Source organism: Geotrypetes seraphini, chromosome 3 (assembly GCF_902459505.1).
Source record: "Geotrypetes seraphini chromosome 3, aGeoSer1.1, whole genome shotgun sequence".
Classification (NCBI taxonomy): Eukaryota; Metazoa; Chordata; class Amphibia; order Gymnophiona; family Dermophiidae; genus Geotrypetes; species Geotrypetes seraphini.
The window spans coordinates 243,411,549-243,435,770 of NC_047086.1; the positions used below are offsets into that span (position 1 = coordinate 243,411,549).

The following is a 24,222-nucleotide window of genomic DNA, read 5'->3' on the forward strand; positions in this document are numbered from 1 at the left end:
AAGTATAAGAGGAGGGAGTTCCACAGAGCTGGGGCAGCAATAAGAGTCTCTAGCGATGTCCAGGAAGACTTGATGAAAAGAAGGTACTACTAAGAGACCTTGTAGCTGAACAAAGGTATCCGGTAGGGGCTTAGGGAATCAAAAAAGAAGCCAGAAATGAGGGAAGACCTGGTGACTGAATTTGATGAGACAAAACACTGTTCTTAAGCGGAATCCTATAAATGATTGGGAGAATATGCTTGGAAATAAGAAGGATCATAACATATTTCTTACAGTTGTATAATAATTTTATTGAGGTGTTTTGGACCAGTTACGAAAAAAATATATCACATAAATGAAAAAAAAGGAATAGGAATTAAAGCAACTGGATTCTTCTGTCTTGTGCTTAGCAGAAGTGGTGTCAGCTGAGGCTAGTGGGAGACACACCGGAGTCCAAGGCAGCCACTAAGGAGTGGAGACAGAGACTGTGTCTGAATTCAAAAGGGCCTGGGATCTCTCGGAGAGAGAAAGAGATAATGGTTCCTGTGGATGGGCAGACTAGATGGGCCATTTGGCCTTTATCTTCCATCATGTTTCTGTGTCAACGCAAGGCCAGATACCGTGAAGTGCCGCTATAGAGACAACATAAGCTTAACGGGGCTAGCTCACCTCTTACAAAAGACTAAGATGGCAGCTTTTAGAGAATGACAAAATTTGTCCCTGTCCCCACGGGATCTATCTCCATCCCCATCCCTGCAAGCTCTGCCCTCATCTGCACAAGCCTCAAACGCTTTAAAGTCATAACCTACGGGGACGGGATGGGCATAGAGATAGATCCCATGGGGGATGGGGACAAATTTGTGCCCATGTCATTGTCTAGGCCAGCTCAATTCAAAACAACAGATATCGACATCTCACAAAATCAAAGTACCATCAGTGTGTATTTTACCTGCAAAGGGGAGGGGGGCAGTTTTTAAATGAGTTATGGGAAATGCCTTCATGATACATATGCACACAAAGCAAAGTTTAATATTTTGAAAGTATGATGTCCAATTATATGTTTTACAGCATTGTTGTGGGAAGGGTGGGGTTGAACCAATTATGATTGTTAGTTTAATTATTAAAACCTGGGAGGGTGGGACTAGGAACCGTATAATTAATTGAAGGATGCTCATAGGGCTAAATGTTCATTTGGGGCACCTTGATATACTGTACTAGCCCTGTCACCTTGTGACACTGAAGCCTAGACTGTTTCTCTTACCTGAAACTGGCCTAGTGGTGGTCTGATGGTAAGGGAGGTTCAGGAAACAAAACTCCAAGCATAAGTGCCATTTTCAAAGTTTTGTTCTTGCTAACATTTGGCAAGGGCTATCTGGTATAAAGTCCCAGATAAAATTTGCTTTCTCGGGGGGAAGTTATCAGCATGGGCTACCATTAAAGATAAGTTATTTTACTTTTGGGTCTCATTGCATAGAATGGGACTTGTGTTAAAATGGGACATATGAGCAGTAAAATAATGTTAAGGGTAGCCCATGTTGATAACTAAACCCCTGATTGACTGCAATCAGTGTGCCATAGTTCAATGCAACATTGCAAGACTGCTGTGTTTTACAATAATGTATTTTTCTTCCAGGATTTTTTTTTCTATCTTTTCGTTTTTCATTATTACTGACCTGTACTTATGAAGTCAATGCAGACATGTGCGGCTCTGCTTCTTAGGTGCTGCAAACCAGCCCAGATTTCTGAATACTTGTAATACACAAATCAGTCTGTGCAGGCTATTTTGGTTAATTTTAGACTAAATGTATGCAGAGTCTTATGAACTGAATATTCTTTTGGAGAAAACAATATATTTCTGGTCACCAAGGACCAGAGTTGCCCACTCCTGGTTTGTGGCAGTGTGTAGGGTGAAAAAAACCTAGAAGATTGATTCAAAATAAAGAAAAACAAATTTACAAAAGTAAAAAGCAAAGATACATTTTTTTTTTTTTTACAAATTTCAAGAACAAAAACACATGCAAACCACAGTGAATTGGAAGTTGGCATGACATCCAGAGCTCATGGTTCAGTCATGTGCTGGAAAGCCTGAACGCACAGTGAGCAGAACCTATTACACCAAGAAACCTGCGAATGGCACCTGTGAGAGGAATGTTCTAGGTTGGTTACAAGTGTCCAGCAGTTCGATCCGAGACCTACAGGTATGACAGACGGACACTAGGAGATAACATATCACAAAAGCTTGGTTTAAGGCAAAAGAGCTGATTGCTACAATGCATCAAATTTTTTTTAATGAGATCTTACTCTTCAAAATGAGATTGCAAGCATAGTTTGGTTAGTAGTCCTGTAGCCACAGATGTGGTTCGTGCTATAACCCTAATTTCCAGTCTTTTTTTTTTTTTTTTGCCTAGCTACAGCCTGTGTGGCCCCTTAAATTTTACACCGAGCACAGAGAAGATGCATAAACGTCATTGATACTGGATTTTTGAATCCTTCTCCCAAGAAGCAGGCCTGCAAAACCAATGCTGTCCTTCACACTGACTTTTGGGATCTTTAAAAACTATAGTAATACTTTTGTGAGATCTGCATGGAATTCATGATCTCTATTTGCTGGCTAACCTTGTGTTTTCTCTCCTGCGAGTATAGGACTGGAGGAACTCTATGAGTTCCTTGTCGTGTGTGTGCGCTTGCCTCATGCTGGAATTTCTAGTGTATAATCTCTTTGTCTGCAGAAGGACAAAACAATTATGCACAGGGAAGCAGGATTCAAGAAGCGTCCACTGTCTGGCAGCCTAAACTGCTTCCGGGTTTAGGGTCTTAACAAGTCTTGCTGCAGCTAGCAAGATGTTTTGATGTCTCTCCTCCTGAATTCCAGCGTCCTGCAGGTGTGTTTGTGACAAAGAAGGCACTTGGCTTAGTGTGTTGATTCCAGCTTCTGCGAGAGGGCTGATGTACATGGGCAGTCCAATAGAAATGAGCCAATCAGAGACAGAGGTGATACAACCAGGGGATACGGGCTTTCTGCACATTTCAGTGAGTCCTCCGCTTGGAATCTAGATATGCAAACAGATGTTCAATGTCAGTAGCTACATCATATAGAACTCCCCCCCCCCCCAGGAAATGAAAACAAGGTCTAGGTTTTCTGTTCTCAGCAGAAATGGTTTTAAAAGATGGCCTAGTTTTCTTATACAATGTAAACAAAAGGGAGATTGAGGCGTGGAAAGTGAGGAGGAGTGAAACCTTAGTGGAGAAAGAGAGGGGGAGAATTAAACAGAAGAAAACCAAGAGGTAGAGATCAATGTCTGAGATAGATAGATGGGAGAGAAAGAAGTGTCAGATGGACTGGAGACTCTGGAAGGAGCATTAAGAGAAGACAGAGAACAATAGAAACCAGAGACTGAGACCAGCATGATTAGACATATGAAATTTCCAGACATCAAAGGTAATAAAAATTGTTTTCAATTTTGTTATTTGAATATGTTGATTTTTGGAATTTAAATCCAGTGTTGTAACTAATGCTGGGTTTTACTAAATGGCACTAGAGGTTTTTTTTTTTTATCATGGACCATTGTACTAAAAACCTCTAGCGCTGTTTAGTAAAAGGAGCCCTTAGGCCTCCTTTTTCAAAACGGCAATAGTGAGTGCCGCGCAGCAAATGCTCCAAAGCCCATTCAATCCCTATGAGCGTCGGAGTATTTACTGCGTCTGTCCATGCTATCAGGCTTTGTAAAAGAGGCCCTAAGTAAGTAAGTAAGGGGGAGTGTGTGGTGCAGTGGTTAAAGCACCCTGAGGTTGTGGGTTCAAACCCACGCTGCTCCTTGTGACCCTGGGCAAGTCACTTAATCCCTCCATTGCCCCAGGTACATTAGATAGATTGTGAGCCCGCCGGGACAGACAGGGAAAAATGCTTGAGTACCTGAATAAACTCATGTAAACCGTTCTGAGCTCCTGATGGGTGAGGCCCGACTTTAGAGGCGGTCGGAGCATACCGCGAGTGATTTCCTTCACTCGCCAGTGCTCCAGCTGCCCTCTCCTACCGGTCATTCGTGGTCAGAAAATACTGCGAATGACTGGGACTGCGAATCGCTGACCGCGAATGACCGGGGGAGCACTGTATTCTAAGTGTGTGATTGAGACCTAGTATTGTGTTAGCATTGCAATTCTAGGTAGAGATTTTACTAATCTGGCTTGTTTAGTTTTCCCAGTAGGTATATTGATGTTCTGATCTAGAGCATTGTTCAAAATGGTGGCACTGACCCCTAAAAACAGTCTTGCAATACTCCTGCTGAGGGTTCAAGCTGCCGTATAAGGATTTTTTTTCTTTTATACGGCAGCTTGCACCCCTCAGTGTTGCCATTTTGAGGGGTGCAGGCACCAGAGCAAGAACAACTGGGGATTGAGCCTGTCCCTGGGCCTTGTGAACTGAGTTGGGGGTTCTGATTGGCTGCAAGAGAGCTGATGTGAGGGAGCCCTGATGAGAGGGGGGGTACATGTCAATGCAGGGGAGAGGGTCTCTGATGTGAGAGGTGGGCGCCAAAGTAAAAGTTAGCTTAGGGTGTCACAGTCTCTTCAGTTGGCCCTGTTTAAAAGCTTCTTTTTTTTTTCTTTGATCTCACAAGGTTGGGTGGGATTTTATGTGATTTGCCAGAATCATATTTTCAAGCAGACGGCAGCAGTGAAACCCCTCCAAAATAGTGTTTGCAGCATTGTTTGATTTGTTTTGCTTAGGCTTCATGTTCGTTTTGGAAGCAATGTCATTAAGAGTGCACCCTACACAAATAATGTGCATTATCAGCAAATGAAAAAAAAAAAAAAATACCCCCAAAATGTGTGGTGTTCTGCTTGTTCATTTGTTAACAACATTCAATGACATGTGATATGTAAATGACATTTCCTGTGTCATTGCAAGTGCCAGCCCATTCCTAGGTGATAGTAGAGAAAAGCAGTCACATTTAGCAAGAGACTCACCGCCATGCGGTGCTGCTTCCGGAGCTGTTTCACCCGTATTTGGTCCAGATTTCCTGCCATTTCCTTTTCAGGCTGATTCAGGTCTTCAGCATATCTCTGAACTAAAGCTTCAGGAATTCCACAGCGCCCATGCTGTGCAAGTCCAGGAAAACAAAGAAAGAAAGGAAGGAAGAAAGATCAGTCATCTATTTGACATACCTAAGACACACAAATCCACTGGCATAAAAGAGTAGAGGGGTTGTCTGCTCCTGGAAATTTGCTGTCCATCCCTTTCCCCCTCAATTTTGTGAAAACTCATTTTTGAAGCTAAGCCTCATTATTTTTGAAATTAAACCAATATCCTCAAATTCTTTCTTTCACCCAAGTTTCAAACGAGGCACAGACCTCCCAACCTCTGTGAAAGAAAGGGGGAAAGGAGGCTTGAGGGAACTGTTCTGTTCTGGTTTTGATTTTTAAAGCTGTCATTGGGTACATTAGTTTCATATTGACCTGTGCACAGAGCATCAAGCAACACTACAGATCAGAAGACAAATATTGACATCAAGGCTTTTATTTAGGGTCCCTTTTACAAAGCCACAGTAGCAATTCTCCCAAATGGGCTTTGGTGGATTTGCCATGGGGGGAATTGCTGCCAGAGCTTTATAAAAGGGGTCCTTAGTTACAGTGCTTTGAAAAAACTTCTCACACCCATGTTATATGTTTTACATTCTGTTGTCTAAAAACTACCAATAGAAAATGCACCCCCCACCCTTTTACAAAACTGCAAAAATGGTTTTTAGTGCTGGCTGGTGCACCGAATGTGCTAAAAAAATGTTTTTGCAGTTTTGTAAAAAAAGGGAAGGGGTAAATGATTGCAGATAAAGATCTGCATTTATTTATTTTTATTAAAAAATTTATATACCACATACAATGATGCGGTTTACATATCACATACATTGTATCTTACCTTCCCTATGATTTCCATACATATAACATAGAAATAACTGGATAATTTCATTAACATCCCCCCCCATACACGATGTTAAACATACCAAGTCAAATCCAATTTCAACATCCAGGTCATCCAGTCTGCCCTACAATATAAAACTACTGAAGCATGCTAGAACAATCTGAAATATTTGAAAATTAACTAAGAACAAGGGGAAAAGCCTGCGAAACATGGCTCAAGGACATTTTATTCCAAATATTCTGTGCGTGGGTGTGCATACACAACTGGCTGCATCTGTGCTATTTGTGTGTGTCTCAAAACTTGGAAAGGCTGGGGCTGAGGCCTTTTTGAATGGAGAGGCACCCAAACATTTTGCTGATTTGAACATAAGATTTGCCGCTGCTGGGTCAGACCAGTGGTCCATCGTGCCCAGCAGTCCGCTCACGCAGCAGCCCTTAGGTCAAAGACCAGTGCCCTATTTGAGTCTAGCCTTACTTGCGTATGTTCTGTTCCAGTAGGAACTTATTCAACCTTGTCTTGAATCCCTGAAGGGTGCTTTCCCCTATAACAGCCTCCAGAAGAGCGTTCCAGATTTCTACCACTCTCTGGGTGAAGAAGAACTTCTTTATGTTTGTACGGAATCGTTTCCCTTCTAACTTTAGCGAGTGCCCTCTCGTTCTCTTCACCTTGGAGAGTCAATTCCTTTCAATATCTTGAATGTTTCGATCATGTCCCCTCTCAGTTTTCTCTTCTCAAGGGAGAAGAGGCCCTGTTTCTCTAGCCTTTCGTTGTACAGCAACTCCCACAGTCTCTTAACCATTTTTGTTTCTCTTCTCTGGACCCTTTCGAGTAGTACTATGTCCTTTTTCATGTACGGCGACCAGTGTTGGACGCAGTATTCCAGGTGGGGGGCGTACCAAGGCCCGGTATGATGGCATGATAATCTTTTCAGATCTGTTTGTGATCCCCTTCTTAATCATTCCTAGCATTCTGTTTGTCCTTTTCGCCGCCGCCAGGCATTGCATGGATGGTTTTATTGACTTGTCTGCAAATACTCCCAAGTCTCTTTCCTGGGGGCTCTCTCCGAGTATAGCACCGGACATCCTGTATTTGTGCATATGATTTTTGTTACCATGTGTGGTAGCATATCTATCACCAAAGTGACCAGAAACAAATAGCTACAAATGCAATAAACATTTTTTTATATAAATATTTTTTGTTGTTAATAAGATGCCCTCTGATTAAAAAAAAAACTCTTGAGTCATCAGTCCTGTTAACCTACGAAGCCATAATTTGTGGTACAATATTGCATATTTAGCCTTCTTTAGATAGATATAAAAGCCGGCTCTTCTTGATTATGACCGGAATAGACATCCAGATGATTACACGTAACTGGAAGAGTTACGACAGACTGAATTACACATTTTGGTGGGTAAATATTTGTTCCATGTATAAATATGAGAGAATGAATGCGGAGTGTTTGGGAGGGGAGCCACGCCCTGTTCTCACCTGGGCTTCTCTCTGGCTCCCCCGGTGGACACTTAGGCAATAGTCTTCCTCCCTATTCCTAGGAATAGGTTTAATCTATGTTTAAATCTATGTTCCTAGCTATGCTGTGTGGATGGTAGTGATTGTGCAGGGCTTCATCTGCCCCCCATTCTGGGTCGGTGGCATCCTCAAGTGGGAGCTGGCCTTGGCAATCCCCTTTTTGGGCTTCTTGCCATCCTTTCTTCCAGCTTTCATAGGGATCTTAGCAGACCCGGAGCCTGATTAATCACATTATCCTCCAATCAGAGACATCAAACGGAAAAAACTGTACATAGTAACATAGTAACATAGTAGATGACGGCAGATAAAGACCCGAATGGTCCATCCAGTCTGCCCAACCTGATTCAATTTAAATTTTTATTTATTTATTTTATTTTAATTTTTCTTCTTAGCTATTTCTGGGCAAGAATCCAAAGCTTTACCCGGTACTGTGCTTGGGTTCCAACTGCCGAAATCTCTGTTAAGACTTACTCCAGCCCATCTACACCCTCCCAGCCATTGAAGCCCTCCCCTGCCCATCCTCCACCAAACGGCCAGACACAGACCTTGCAAGTCTGCCCAGTAACTGGCCTAGTTCAATATTTAATATTATTTTCTGATTCTAAATCTTCTGTGTTCATCCCACGCTTCTTTGAACTCAGTCACAGTTTTACTCTCCACCACCTCTCTCGGGAGCGCATTCCAGGCATCCACTACCCTCTCCGTAAAGTAGAATTTCCTAACATTGCCCCTGAATCTATCACCCCTCAACCTCAAATTATGTCCTCTGGTTTTACCATTTTCCTTTCTCTGGAAAAGATTTTGCTCTACGTTAATACCCTTCAAGTATTTGAACGTCTGAATCATATCTCCCCTGTCTCTCCTTTCCTCTAGGGTATACATATTCAGGGCTTCCAGTCTCTCCTCATACGTCTTCTGGCGCAAGCCTCCTATCATTTTCGTCGCCCTCCTCTGGACCGCCTCAAGTCTTCTTACGTCTTTCGCCAGATACGGTCTCCAAAACTGAACACAATACTCCAAGTGGGGCCTCACCAATGACCTGTACAGGGGCATCAACACCTTCTTCCTTCTACTGATCATGCCTCTCTTTATACAGCCCAGCATCCTTCTGGCAGCAGCCACTGCCTTGTCACACTGTTTTTTCGCCTTTAGATCTTCGGACACTATCACCCCAAGGTCCCTCTCCCCGTCCGTGCATATCAGCTTCTCTCCTCCCAGCATATACGGTTCCTTCCTATTATTAATCCCCAAATGCATTACTCTGCATTTCTTTGCATTGAATTTTAGTTGCCAGGCATTAGACCATTCCTCTAACTTTTGCAGATCCTTTTTCATATTTTCCACTCCCTCTTCGGTGTCTACTCTGTTACAAATCTTGGTATCATCTGCAAAAAGGCACACTTTTCCTTCTAACCCTTCAGCAATGTCACTCACATACATATTGAACAGGATTGGCCCCAGCACCGAACCCTGAGGGACTCCACTAGTCATCTTTCCTTCCTTCGAGCGACTTCCATTACGATGGCCTTCTAGCCACACAGGCCGCAAAAGTAGACCACCAACTCTCCAATCTACTAATTGCAACCCCAGACTACAAAACTTTCAGAAAAGAAATAAAAACCCTGCTATTCAAGAAATCCATGAAGACTAACACCGTATGAAACATTTCAATCCTTTGAAGCAACCCGCTCTACTCTGTAACACCTCTGGACATGTCCAGAAATCCTCTTCTGTAATCCGCCTTGAACCACAAGGTAATGATGGAATAAAAATCACTAATGTAATGTAATGTCTACTATGATATTCAATAAAGTGTGGAGCCCATTGTAATGAATGTCAGGTATCTCCCTTTTTACAGATTCCTTACACATCCGGGGGGGGGGGGGGGGAGGGTGGGAGAAGGGGAAGGTATTTGGGATTGCTAAAGGTATTTATCTATAATCTAATATAATAAAATGCTAGGCCGCGCATGCGCACTCAAAAGTCGTGTTCCCTGATCTGTCGCGGAAACACGAGTGCGCATGCGTGCATTTTACGTCACCAATCTCTGTTCCTCCTGCACCATGGCACACCAGGCATGTCCGCCACCGGCCTTGAGCTCCTGGGGGCTGGCGGCGCGAGCCGCCCGGCCGGTGCTGAGGCCCCGCCTCCCGCTTCCGCCCTACACGGCGCTGCCAGACCCGGCCCTACAAAACGCTGAGGCCCCGTCTTCCACTTCCGCCCTACACGGCACCGCCAGACCCGGCCCTACAAAACGGCCCTACACTCAGATCCGCGAGCAGGGTTGCCATGGAAACAGAGGGGATCAGGAGCTAAACAGAGATTTAAAAAAACAAACAAACAGTGGACAAGGACAGAGACACCCAGACACTCACAGAAGGACAGGGGGCTAAAGAGACAGATTGAAAAAAATCACAAAACACAGAGGACAAGGAGAGAGAGACACACAGACACTCACAGAAGGACAGGGGGCTAAAGAGACAGATTGAAAAAAATAACAAAACACTAAGGAGAGAGAGAGACACAGGAAACAAATGACAAACAGACATACAGCAGCCAAGGAGACAGACAACAAAAAAAATACAGACATACTTACATACAGCGTCCAAGTAGACAGACAGAGAGACAGTGGGCAAGGAGACAGCAAAAAACAAAAATACAAACAGCCAAGGAGACAAATGGAAAAAAATAAAAAATACAATGCCCAAGGATAAATTCAGGAAAAACAAACAAACAGGCGTACAGTGGCCAAGGAGTTAGACTGCAAAAAAAACATACAGACATACAGCAGCCAATGAGACAGACAGACTGACAGCGACCAAGTAGACAATCAGCAAAAAAACAAAAACAAACAGTGACCAAGGAGATAGACAGACAGACAAATGTTAAGGAGATAGACAGCAAAAAAAAGAGACACAGCGGGCAAGGAGACAGAGAACAAAAAAATACAAACAACCAAACAACAGCCAAGGAGATAGATGGGGAAAAAAGGCACACATACAGTAGCCAATTAAAAAGACAGAGAGACAGTAAAAAAAATCCAACCATACAGTGGCCATGTCAACCGTGCCTCAGAGCGGCCTGCGAGGTTCGTTACAGCTGGTGGGCTGTTTTAAAGAAGAGGAGCCACATACTGGACAGGGGAGCAGGTAAGGAGTGCTGCTGGACAGGGGGAGCAGGGAAGAGGGTCAGGGGAAGAAAGTAAGGAGTGCTGCTGGGCAGGGGGAGCAGGGAAGAGGGTCAGGGGAGAAAAGAAGGAGTTCTGCTGGACAGGGAGAGCAGGGAAGAGGAACAGGAGAGCAGGGAATAGGAACAGGGGAGCAGGTAAGAAGTGCTGCTGGACAGGGGGAGCAGGGAAGAGTGACTGGGGAGCAGGGAAGAAGTGCTGCTGGACAGGGGGAGCAGGGAAGAGGGACAGGGGGAGCAGGTAAGGAGTGCTGCTGGACAGGGGGAACAGGCAAGGGGTGATGATTGACAGCCGAGGAAAGAGAGAGACAGAAAGCGGCCAAGGGGAGAGAGAGAGAAAGAAAGAAAGAAAGACACACACATCTATTCTAGCACCCATTAATTTAACGGGCTTAAAGACTAGTATTGCAATAATATATGCAATGTAATAGTTATGTGAGGAAGGGAGGGAGAAAAGGATTGGTAATGTATTAATTTTGTGTATTTTAAGTGCGTTATGTATAATGCTCATGTTTAATATAGTTGTATTGCACTGTCAAAATTTGAAAATCAATAATGAATTAAACAAAAACAAAACAAAACCCAACAACTCTGCATGCAGGCTAAGCATGCAGCCATATAAAGCTGCTTTAGAAGATTAAAGGAGTTTTCTCATATATTTTGGTATTAATGAGATGCCCTCAGATAAACTCACCTAAGCATGCAGCCATATAATGCTGCTTTAGAAGGTGAAAGGAGTGTTCTCATTCATAGGGCTGTTCTCGCTGCCATTTGTGATCTTTTTTATATAGGGCTCCTTTTATTAAGGTGCGCTAGAGGTTTTAGCGCAGTGCCGCATGAGCTAAATGCTAACGCCTCCATAGAGCTTGCGTTAGTATTTTTTGTTTAGCGCATGGTTTGCACGCGCTAATCTTTAGCGTGCGCTAAAAACGCTAGCGCACCTTAGTAAAAGGAGCCCATAGTGTTAGAAAACAAAAGTTCACCTGGAACAAGAAATAGTCTGGTGAATTTTTGTTTTCTAACACTATATAAAAAATGTCACAAACAGCTGCATGTTTAGGTGAGTTTATCTGAGGGCATCTCATTAATAACAAAATATATTTATATATATATATATATATATATATATATATATATATATATATATATAAAAGTTTATTGCAGTGTTTCTGGTCACTTTGGTGATTTGTACTTTTTTCCAGAAATATTTTTGGGGTTTTTGTACTTTGGTAACATATCTCGTCATTAGATGCCACTGCTATTTCATTTCACTTATTTAAATTTGGTATACTGCAGAATTCAGACAGGCAGGACAAAGCAATTCAGAATATTAATAAAAAAACAGATGAAAAAGAATTGAACTACTAGGAAAAACATAGAAAAATGAAAGGAGATAAAGACCATATGGCTTATATAGTCTGTCCCTTCCTCCCCCTTAGCAAATCAATGTACTTGTCCTGTCTCAACACCTCCACTAGGAGGCTTTTCCATGTATTCACCCTTTCCATGAAAAAGTATTTTCTGAGATTACTCTGAGTATATCCCCCATTCATCTTCATCCTATGCCCCCCATTCTAGAGTTTCCTTTCAACGGAAAGAGACTCACCTCATGTGTATTTATGCCATGTAGGTATTTAAACATCTCTTATCATATCTTCCCTCTCCTGCCTTTTCTCCAACGTATACATACTGAGAACTTACATTGAGGGGGGAGAATTTCATTTATTACTAGTCTATGTACCCAATTCATTTGATCACCAATTTTTTTCAAACTTTGGTACACCTGGCAATAAAGGATCTCTCTATCCCCTTGATACTGGTAGGTGATTTTAATCAAGTACTCAATCCTGAGATGGATAATTCTGATGCTCTGGCTAGATTTGACTTACGTCAGATTAAAGGGATCTCTTACTTATACAACTCTCTGGGCTGAATAGATCCATTGCACCTCCTGCACCTTGCAAATTGAGACTATACATACCAATTTAGAGCACATAGATTTTCCAGAATAGTATTTTTGTACACCGCCTTGAAAGTTTGATTAGGCGGTATAAGAAATTTTAAATAAACTTGAAACTTGGTTATATTTTACTTTCACAAACATAGTTTCCTCAGATGCAGGAGATGGCTATTGATCCCTTGGAAATGTTGGACCATTGTCCAATTTGGGTGGATATGGTGACTGGAGAGTCAACCTCACCAGGAAGAGTTTTGTTATTCCCAGCATATTTACTTGACAATGTAGATTTTGTGAACTACCTTCAGCAGAAATGGGAGGACTATGTTAGCTTTCATGAGCAACATTTTTTTCTGGGACATCGCTAAAACAGTTTTGTGTGATGAAATCCTCACATATGTGATTGCTCAGAAGAAAAGAGTGGTGCAGGGTATCATACATTTACAAAAGAAATGCATGGCCCTAAAAAGTCAGCATTTGCATAGTCAAAGTTGGTCCTCGAGGGCCGCAATCCAGTCGGGTTTTCAGGATTTCCCCAATGAATATGCATGAGATCTATTTGCATGCACTGCTTTCATTGTAAGCTAATAGATCTCATGCATATTCATTGGGGAAATCCTGAAAACCCAATTGGATTGCGGCCCTTGCAAACCTGACTTGGGTTGCGTCAGTTCTCGCGAGACTCACGAGAACTGAATGCAGCCATTCTGAAAGTGGGGCGGGCCCAGGCAGCAGTGCAGACACACACTCCTGCCGGCCCATACACCACTAGACTACCAGGCTTAAGGGGCGCTTAAAAAGGTACTGTGGGGCGGGGGTGTTTTAAAAGGAAGGGCATGCATGCGTGCGATGTTTTAAAAAGTAGTACTGGGGGGGGCGGGGGAGGAGGAAAAAATTGTTAGTCAGCTGGGACAGATCCCTCCTGTCTCAGCCTACCACTAGACCACCAGAAGTGAGGGGAGTGGTAGGTTACAGGTCAGGGAAGGAGGGATAGGGTGCAGAGCCTTGCAGGGAGGAGGGACAGGGTGCAGAGCCTGGCAAGGAGTGTGGGGTTGGGTGCAGAGCCTGGCAGGGAGTGAAGGAGGCTGGATGCACAATTTGGTTCAGAATTTTTTTTTCTTGTTTTCCTCCTCTAAATCTAGGGTGCGTCTTATGGTGAGGTGCATTTTATGGAGCGAAAAATACGGTAATCTGTTAATCTGTTAATAACATCCTTCCAAAAAAAGGATGGGTGACATACTTATATAATATTGTATAACTGGAGCTGTCATCATTTTCACAGGAGAGATATAAAGGGCACCATTTTTCAGTTTGTAAATAACCAATAAGGTATGTCTGTCATTTCTCATTATTATTATTTATTTTTATGGTACTTTTTCTGTATAATCTTTGTGTTACATGGTATTTTATAATGTTATATGTTTTAGGACTCCTGATGCAGGCGGTTTAGCTGAAACACAATCCGTGTTGAGTCCATGACTTGCCAGATGTTTTTATGTATGTACTTTATCTTTGGTTGCTATTAAAGTGTGATTTGAAGACCAGTCTCTCTCTGCTCTGTTTCATTGGACTTGCTACTTTTTGTGCAGAGGTGACTATTTCCATTGTTGGTATTAGTTAGCTAGAAATGCAGTTTTAAAATAAACTTCATAAGAATATCCCTGGCTTAGTCATGGAAGTAATGGCTTTCCTGCCTACCTTATCCGAGTAGGGCTCCTCTGTAAGATCAATCTCTTCAGATTGTAGCTTGTTTTCTATTAGCATTTCCTGATCCATCCCTCGGCCACCTGCAGGTTTCTTAGCTGAGACTGGGCCCAGTTTTACCATGTGCTGAGTGATGCCAGGAGCCTCGGGGTGTTCGGACAGCTGTGGGAGCTGCATGTTCTGCTCCTGCTCAGCAGATGGGCTACAGTCAGGAGCCAGGCGCCAGTTGCTGGGCATCAACAAGCTAGTTGTTTTGACTGGCAGGTGGGGTACTTCTGGATATGAAAGAGTGCCACTTGAAATCATAGGTGGGTGGTACAGGCCATTGGCAAGGCGAGGTCTGCTCTTTTTGGCAGGGACAGGTGGTGGCTGAGAAAATAGTTTTGGTTGCATTTTTGCTGATGCTGGACACCTCTGCTCTATGGCCTCAGAGACTGGTATCTTACTGGCACTCCTGGGTTCCCAGCTGCTATTGTCATGGCTTTCCACAGTTGTCCTGTTTGTGCTTTGTGTAACTGAAGCCTTACAGTTCTTGGTCAGATACAGGGTATTAGTCTTTGCCCCTGAACAGTCCAATTTCTGAACGTCAGTGGCAGCAGTCCTATTAGCCTCTTCTGTAGCACCAATGCTCACAGGGCTTTTAGTCTTGATCACATCCTGGCACAGGATGCACAGTTTCCTAGTGAGGTCCTGCCTTTCAGCATTGCATTCATTTTGGAGGTCATCTAAGGAATGGGACCGGGGCCAGCTCACAAGAGGCTGTTTGTCCAGTGTCTCACAGCTCCGGCAGACTGTCACTGGTAAGCTTTTGCGGTTCTTCTTCAAGCCTGGCATGGTAACAGACTTGAGGTAAACCTTTGGAAAGGGGTGCCTGGCTGACTTCTGCTTCTCTGCCTGCTGCAACACTTCCACGGACTGGGTCAGGGGCAGGGTTGGATAATTTGTCAGTTGATCTTGGCTGAAGCTGTGCTCTGTGGCTGATTTTTTAGGCAAGGAACAGGCCCTTGGAGTTTTGCCTAGAATAAAAGAAAAAAAATAAAAATACTGTATCCAAGTTGTAAATACAGTACATAGAATAGGATGCAGTATATTATCTGTAGTGGCTACATTCAATTTTGTGGCATAGAGGTTTGCAAACCTGTCCTGGGAGGGCATTGGCCACTCAGTTTTCAAGGTGGCCTTAATGAATATGCATGAGATAGATCTGTGTGTGATGTATTTCATGTATATTCATGATGGACATCCTGAAAACTGAATGACTGATGCCTTCTCGGGACAGGTTTGAGAACCACTTTTCTGGCTGTCTAAAAATATGGAAAAGTGTCTAACGCCAAATATTGTATATTTATACATCATTAAAAACAACCACTCAAGAATAATAGGACCTGAAAATACTAAATACCACTCTCCTAATCTGCAAAAAATATATGTATATGTAAATCTAAACTACTCCACTTGTGTAAGAAAGTAAACAAGCTAGAGATGTGCATTTAACTGAGTAAAAACACACTAAGTAAAAGCACACATTGTTTGAACCAAATGCATTGGAAATGGCATAGGAAAAAGCAGCCCACTATCACCCTCCAGAGATTGGGTTGGTGGATGAGGTTGTGGTTTCAAACCCACGCTGCTCCTTGTGACCCTGGGCAAGTCACTTAATCCCCCCCATTGTCCCAGGTACGTTAGATCGATTGTGAGCCCGCCGGGACAGAGAGGGAAAACTGCTTGAGTACCTGAATTAATTCATGTAAACCGTGCTGAGCTCCCCTGGGAGAACGGTATAGAAAACGGAATAAATAAATAATTAACGGGGTGAAAGAAACCTTATTGACAAGTGATCCCGTTAAACCATTTCAAACTCAGTTTCCTGTTCTATCCCTGCCTGTGCCCCATTCCTGCAGGCTCTGTCTTAACCGTACAAATCTCGAACTCTTATGATTTTAAATTGTTCAAGCAGTGGCGTAGTAAGGGTGAGCAATGCCCCCGCCCTCTTCCCCCATCCTCCCTGCCACATGCGCACCCTCTTCCCTTTCCCCATTCCTTTTTCACTTTTCCGGCCTGAGCAGCATGCCCACGGTGGTGTCGGCGAGCCCTTTGAGGTCGCGGTCCTAGGCCTGGGTCCCAGAAGTGATGTCAGAGACAGCGCCGATGCCGACGCGGGCAGCAACCTCACGCTGGGGAAGCAAAAAAAAGTACGGGGAAGGCAAGGGACATGGGCGCAGCATGGGCAGGAGTGGGGAGGGGGGGGGGGTCGGAGAGGAGGAGGAGTGCTGCGCCCTTAGGAAGACCGCACCCAGGGCAGACCGCCCCACCCCCCTACTATGCCACTGTGTTCAAGGCTTGTGCAGATGAGGACAGAGGTTGCAGGAATGAGGCAGGGTCAGAGACAGAACTCACAAGGGTAGGACAGGAAACTGAGTAGGAGATAATTTGACTTGCTCACCTACAATCTCTTTTGGACATTTGGGGCTAGACCTGTTTTAACAATGAATAAGTTTTTTTTTTAAGTTTTAATTTTAATTATTCTTAATGAATCGCCTATTTTAAATCACTAAGCGATGTACAAAGCCTTAATACATACAGATTGATACCTTAATACATACAAATTAAATATTAGTGACAATATAAAGTAAATTTTGTAAATAGTAAACATACTTATTTACATACGTATATTAAAATGTTAGTTAGGGTATAGAGACATACTTGAATTGTGAGGATAAATAGGAAAGAAATTACAATAATTGGATAGGAAAGGAAGAGTAATAACAAAGGAAAAAACAAGTAGGAAGGGGAAGTAAATTTATAGGAATTTAAGTGTCAAAAAGGTGCCCAAACTGAACAAATGACCACTGGAAGGATGAAGGCATGACACCATCCTATGGTCCCTGACCCCCCTCCCACCCCCAAAGATGTGAATGAAACAGTATATACCTGCCTGTATGATTGCTTCAGATGTATGTGTGGTGCTGTACATTAGAACATTCAAGAAATGGTCCCTGCTCAGAAGAAATTACAATCTACTTAACAGACAAAAAGGTGCAAATCATAAGCCTGTGCTAATGCTAAAATTGTAGCCCGATTTGTTAACCTCGAGGAAGCCGCTTGTTAGTGGCGAAACGGGTCCCCCTCGGACAGATACTGATTGGGGCTAATGCAGCATATTTCATGCAGCCTTACTGACACAAGTTGAAGCAGAAGATAAGTGATTTATTTTACAACTATAAATGCTGGGTGTGATTCTATACTTCACAATATGACGTTGATTTTTTTTTCTCATATTGAGATTTAGCTATATATCTTCAGCACTGACTTATTTGTATTGATACTAAGCGTAATGAGTAGCAATGCAATTGTCTATGACCACTAATATTGGTTGAGACTAAAAAATGTGCTCTGTGGTGCAATATGCACAAGCAGTTTGGTATTAGTTAAAAAAATTTTTGAAAAAAGATAAAAAGAAAAAAAATTTTTGATAATAAATTAAACATTTTTTTGAGTAGTAATAATTTATTGGATTTAATGAAAAAAGTCATTATAAATATGAAGGTTTTGGATCGATGAAAGATACCCATGCCACAATTCCTATATGGATAATATTACTATGATCCTTGGAGTAGCAATTCTGAGATTCTTTCCTTCATTTAGATACCTTATCTTTGTATGATTAACCTTGTGTGGATCTGGATTTGTTTTGGCTAACCTAAGAATTTTTCACCTATTCTATTTTCTATGTGCTGTACATTAGAACATTTAAGACACAGTCCCTGCTCAGAAGAGATTACAATCTACTTAACAGACAAAAAGGTGCAAATCATAAGCCTGCCCTAGTCCCGCCCAAACCACACCTCTGCCTCTTTGGATGCATTGCAGACAACCACCATAGAAATCCATCTAGAACATGGGATTCGAAAATAGCAAATTGGAAGGGTTTGGTGAGAAAAATGTCCACTTCCCCCTTAATGCCGCTCCTCTGCCCTTTTCCCTACCCTGCCTTTCCTGAAAAGAATATAGCCTGATATAACGATATTTCAGTCATTGTTCTCCTTTGATTTTGTTATCCTTGGCTTGTACCTTTTTATTTTGTAATTCAATAAAATAGATTTGAAGTTAAGTCTTTTATGAGACCTCATTTACCCACCCACCCCTTACAAAATCGCACAAAAGGTTTTTAGAACTGTGCTGAATGCTTTTTGCTGCTCCAACAGTCATAGAGTTCGTATGAGCGTCGGAGCAGCACAGAGCATACAGCACGCTGGCCAGCCGGCGCTAAAAACCTCTTGTGCGGTTTTTTAAAAGGGGGGGGTAGAGTATTGTGCACAATAAGACCACACCTTCAAAAAGATATCAACAGGATGGAGTCAGCCCAGAAGTCAGCTACTCAAATGGTCAGTGATCTTCGCTATAAAACATTTAGGGACAGACATAAAAATCTCAGTATGTAAACTTTGGAAGAAAGGTGGAGAGAGAAGATATGATGGAGACATTTTATTACCCATGGCATAAATGATCTGGAGATGAGTCCTTTCAACAGAAAGGAAGCTCTGAATAAGGTGGCATAGGATGAAGGTTAATGGAGACAGACTCAGGAATAACCTGAGGAAATACTTTTCTACGGAAAGGGTGGTTTATTTCATGGAACAGCATCCTGGTGGAGGTGATAGAGATGAAGATTCATCTGATTTAAAAATAAAATAAAAAAGCTTGGGGCAAGTACATAGCATCTCTAAGAGAGAGGAATAGCAGAAAAAATGGATGGGGTAGACTCTAGTAGATGCACATAACGGGCAGAGCTCTGGGTTTCTGGCCCAGAAATATCTAAGAAAAAGAACAATTTAAATTAAATCATTAAATTATAGAGAATGTATGTTTGGGGAGACCGGATGGACCATTTAGGTCTTTATCTGCTATCATTTACTATGTTACTATCTGTCTTCATTTTTCTCTGTTTCTTCGTCTATGTGCATATCTCAGAGGGAGAGAGGAAGACCGTTTAAGGTTAATAGCAAGTACGAGTAAAATGTCCTTTTGCAACATTGTTGGATTGTTAGTTTAATCAAATATTAACAATAAATGTGACTATGCTGCAACCAGATTATATTTGAGTCTACTTTTGCTTACAGGACTGGAGGCAACATGGATTCTTTGACTGGGTGACCAGAGAATTGGATAGAGGATGTTTGCTAGATGTGTTGTATTTAGATTTTAGCAAAGCCTTTGACAGTGTTCCACACAAACGTCTAATAAATAAACTGAATGCCCTCAGGATGGGTCCCAAAGTGACGGGCTAGGTCAAGAACTGGTTGAGTGGAAGACGATAGAGGGTAGTGATCAATGGAGATTGCTCTGAGGAAAGGGATGTTACCAGTGGTGTGCCTCAGGGTTCTATTCTTGGGCATGTTCTTTTTAACATTTTTATAAAAGATATTACTGAAGGGTTGTCGGGTAAGATTTGCCTCTTTGCAGATGATACCAAAATCTGCAATAGAGTAGACACGCTGGATGGTGTGAAGAACATGAAGAAAGACCTGGTGAAGCTTGACGAATGGTCTGAAATTTGGCAGCTAAAATTTAATGCTAAGAAATGCAAGGTCATGCATTTGGGCTGCAAAATACAGAGGGAATGGTACAGTTTAGGGGGTGAAGAACTTAGGTGCACGACAGAAAAGCGGGACTTGGGTGTGATTGTATGTCATGATCTTAAGGTGGCCAAACAGGTTGAAAAGGTGACGGCGAAAGCTAGAAGGATGCTAGGTTGCATAGGGAGAGGTATGGTCAGTAGGAAAAAGGAGGTATTTAGAATATTGTGTACTATTCTGGAGGCCACACCTTCAAAAAGATATCAGAGCAAGGCTACTAAAATGGTGTGTGGTCTTCATCATAAGGCATATGGGGACAGCCTTAAGATCTCAATCTGTATACTTTGGAGGAAAGGTGGGAGAGGGGAGATATGATAGAGATGTTTAAATACCTACATAAAGTTAATGCGCATGAGCCGACTCTCATTTAAAAGGAAACTCTGCAATGAGAGGGCATTGGATGAATTTAAGAGGTGATAGGCTCTGGAGTAATCAAAGGAAACACTTTTTTACAGAAAGGGTGGTAGATGTGTGGAACAGACTCCCAGAAGAGGTGGTGGAGACAGAGACTGTGTCTGAATTCAAGAGGGCCTGGGATAGGCACGTGGGATCTCTTGGAGAGACAAAGCGATAATGGTTACTGCGGATGGGTAGACTAGATGGGCCTTTTGGCCTTTAAACTAAACTAAACTAAACCTTAGATTTGTATACCGCACCATCTCCGTGTGCGCAGAGCTCGGCACGGTTTACAGAGGTTGGGAGGAAAGGAACTACAAAGGAAGGATATAGGGGAGGGACTGAGGAGATAGAGGGGGACAGGGTACTAGAGCACGGGAGGTGATTAGATTTTTGAAAAGAGCCAAGTTTTCAAGTGTTTGCGGAAGGATTGGAAGGAGCTAGAATTTCTGAGCGGGGATGAAAGGTTGTTCCAGAGTTCTGTGGTTCTAAAAGGGAGGGATGTTCCAAGTTTTCCTGCGCGGGATATACCTTTTATAGAAGGGAAAGATAGTTTCAGTTTTTGGGAGGATCTAGTCGAGAGCGGGTTTGAGGAATTCCAGAGGAGTGGGATAACAGGAGGAAGGATGCCATGTAGAATCTTGAAGGCTATGCAGGCACATTTATAGAGGACTCTGGAGTATACTGGGAGCCAGTGAAGCTTGGAGAGTAGTGGGGAAACGTGGTCGAACTTGCCTTTTGCGAAAATAAGCTTGGCCGCGGCATTCTGAATTAGCTGAAGTCTATGGAGGTTTTTCTTAGTTAGGCTTATATAGATGGAGTTGCAGTAGTCCAGTCTAGAGAGGATGGTGGATTGTACGAGGATGGCGAAATGAGAATGATGAAAGCAGGATCTTACTTTCCTCAACATATGGAGGCTAAAGAAGCATTTTTTTACCAGGGAGTTGAGGTGATCGTTGAAGGAGAGAGAGGAATCTAAGATGATGCCTAGGACTTTGCTTGAAAACTCAAGCTGAAGAGTGGGGCCGGAAGATAGAGGGATGGAGGTGGGTAAATGGTCTGAGATTGGGCCGAGCCAAAGTAGTTTGGTTTTGGACTCATTCAGTTTTGGTTTTGGCCTTTATCTGCCTTTTTCTATGTCAGTATGGAACAGTCTTCCTTTAGCAGTTAGGTCATATTCCTCGTATGAACTATTTTGTAAGTGTTTTAAATCTCTCTTCAGGTTGCTTCACTGGCTCCCTGTCGATCTCCACATACAGTTCAAACTCCTCTTACTGACATTCAAGTGTACTCAGTCCGCAGTTCCTCAGTATCTCTCCTTTCTTATTACTTCCTAGACTCCTCCCCCCCCCATCCCCTGGGAACTCCATTCTTCTGATAAATCCCTCCTGTCGATACCCTTCTCCTCTACTACCAACTCCCGTCTCTGTCCTTTTTACTACCTTGCTGCGCCACATGCCCGAACAACCTACCTAGCTCATTACGACAGGCTCTGTCTCTGTCGGTATTGAAAGCCCACTTATTTGAAGCTGCGTTTAAATCCTAACCCTACCAACATACCTGTGTGCCATCCTCTCAGTGGTCCCCTACCACCTCTTCAGCTCCCTCCAATTCCCTTCTTGAGCACTTGTTCTGACTCCCTTTTTTCCTGTGTCTATCATAGATTGTAAACTTTGAGCAGGGACCGTCTCTCACATGTCCAATGTACAGCATTGTGTGCACCTGGTAGTGCTATAGAAATAATAAATTGTTGTTGTGATGTTGTTTCAGAGATTTTTAATTTAATTTTATTGATTGAGTCACAACTGTTGTTTTCATTTAGATTTGCGGTTGTTATTTAGATTTGATTGTAGTAAACCATTTTGGCCCAGTTTCGGGGATAATAATGCTATATAAAAAGGATGGAATCGGTCCAGAGGAAGGCTACTACAATGGTTCTTGGTCTTTGTCATAAGGCGTATGGGGACAGACTCAAAGATCTCAATATGTTTACTTTGGAGGAAAGGCAGGAGAGGGGAGATATGATAGAGACGTTTAAATACCTACATGGCGTAAATGTGATTGAGTCGTGGTAGAAGCGTGGGATATGCACACGGGATCTCTTAGAGAGAGGAAGAGATAATGGTTACTGCAGGTGGACAGACTGGATGGGCCATTTGGTCTTTATCTGCCATCATGTTTCTGTGTAGGCGCAATTCACAACAAAAAAGGCACCAGAAATGTAGGCCCAGAAAACCCTGGCCTACATTTCCGGCACCTATCTTTCACAGAGGCACAATTCTGTATAGGGTGCTGACATGTAATTGACATGCCATCAGTGGCCAGTTTTTAAGTGACCGCCGGTATCAGCACCCTATAGAGAATCCAGGGTTCTGTGTTTTGCTGACTGCTACCAACGTTATCCCTAGCAATTCAATGCTGGGCCGTGTCTAGGCTTTTGTATTGAATTTCCGGGTTTCCAGAGCAGGCTACACCTTAGCCAATTAAGTATGATATTCAGCACTTAACTGGCTCCACATGAAGATAGAACTGACTTTTATGTGATTCTATTTATGTGGTGACTTTGGCCGGTGAAGTGCTGAATATTGACCCCCTAACTGGCCAAGTGTTGACTTCTCACCTGGAACGCTGCCAAAATAGCTGGTCCTAAGCAGTTAAGTGCTGCTGAAAATGACTAATTAGCCACGAACAGCTGTTTTAACTGTACAGAAGCCATTAAATCACTTGGAATATTGACCTCTAAGTATTTAATACACCTTTTAACGTAGTATTAACAGTGTGGTTTTGCACTGACAGCGCATTAAACACCCACCATGGAAATTCCAAATGGGGGATCACTGGATGGGTGAGGACTTCACTTTATAAGAAATACAGGTGTTGATATTGCATGTTAATAGAACACGCCAACTCCAGCAGTGTTACTACCTGCATTCCACATTAGTAACGTGGCTGTTAATCACAGTACTGATTACATACTGTCCTTAGCTACACAGTTGCTTCTCCAAATTGCTGGGAATGCCCCCACAGTTACCATACAGATTTTGGTCTTAACAGACCTTAATTGTGTTTGTTAATATACTTCAGATCAGTGTCTCAAACTTTTTTAGCTCTGGCACACTCTGGCAAATGTTTTTTGCGGCACATTATAATTGAAATTATAAAACTGCAAAACCAACGAAACGTTTAATTTGAGAGTTATTTATTTAAAGTATGGATAATGTGAAACTAAAGTAGATGAAATAGAGTTACTAATCAATGTGATGAATGTGCTTGTTTTTAAGTGCAAATGAACTCAAAATGCAGCTCGATAGTTGACAAGCAAACATGTATTTCATCAGCCACCATCTGCAGTTCTCTTTTTTTTTTCCCAATTTAATTTCTGTCAGAGCTGAAAATCCAAGTTTGCAAAAATAAGAAGATCCAAATGGCAACAAAGCCTTGATTGCCTTGGTGCTCAAGTACGGATAGCTACTGCATAATAAATAAAACTAAAATTACTTGCCGTTAGTTTTCAAAGACCAATCACATCAAAGAATGATGCTTGTCTTGGTGGTTGTATCCTTACGCACACAGACACTCATAACATTGACAGACTCTTGCGTACGCAATGTACATGCCATCTGTTCTAGTGTATACTTATGAATGGAATTTTTAAAAATAAAATAAAATTCTGGAATCTCTCGTGGCACACCCGGAATTCTCTTTGGGGCACACAGTTTGAGAGATGCTGCTTTAGATATTAAGCAGTGTATATTAGTAAATTGCAATCTTGATTGTAAATTAAACATTGTCCCACATTACATAGAAATAGACGGCAGATAAGGGCCACGGCCCATCAAGTCTGCCCACTCCAGTGATCCTCGCTATCTATCTTTGCGGATAGATCCCACATGTCTATCCCATCTGGCCTTAAAATCCGCCAC

General features: G+C 42.5%; 1 protein-coding gene across 4 annotated transcripts in view; it reads right to left on the bottom strand.

Annotated features, from left to right (window-relative positions):
* Positions 1–1,909: 1,909 nt before the first annotated feature.
* Positions 1,910–24,222, bottom strand: part of SASH1 (SAM and SH3 domain containing 1) — a 512,910-nt gene continuing 490,597 nt past the window's right edge. For all 4 annotated transcript variants that reach the window (XM_033936578.1, XM_033936577.1, XM_033936580.1 and 1 more), the window contains 3 exons: positions 14,262–15,283; positions 4,945–5,076; positions 1,910–3,029 (listed from right to left, as the gene is read on the bottom strand). In XM_033936578.1, coding sequence (XP_033792469.1) covers positions 2,769–3,029; positions 4,945–5,076; positions 14,262–15,283 — 1,415 coding nt within the window. In that variant the 3' untranslated portion in view covers positions 1,910–2,768. The remainder of the gene's footprint in view (positions 3,030–4,944; positions 5,077–14,261; positions 15,284–24,222) is intronic.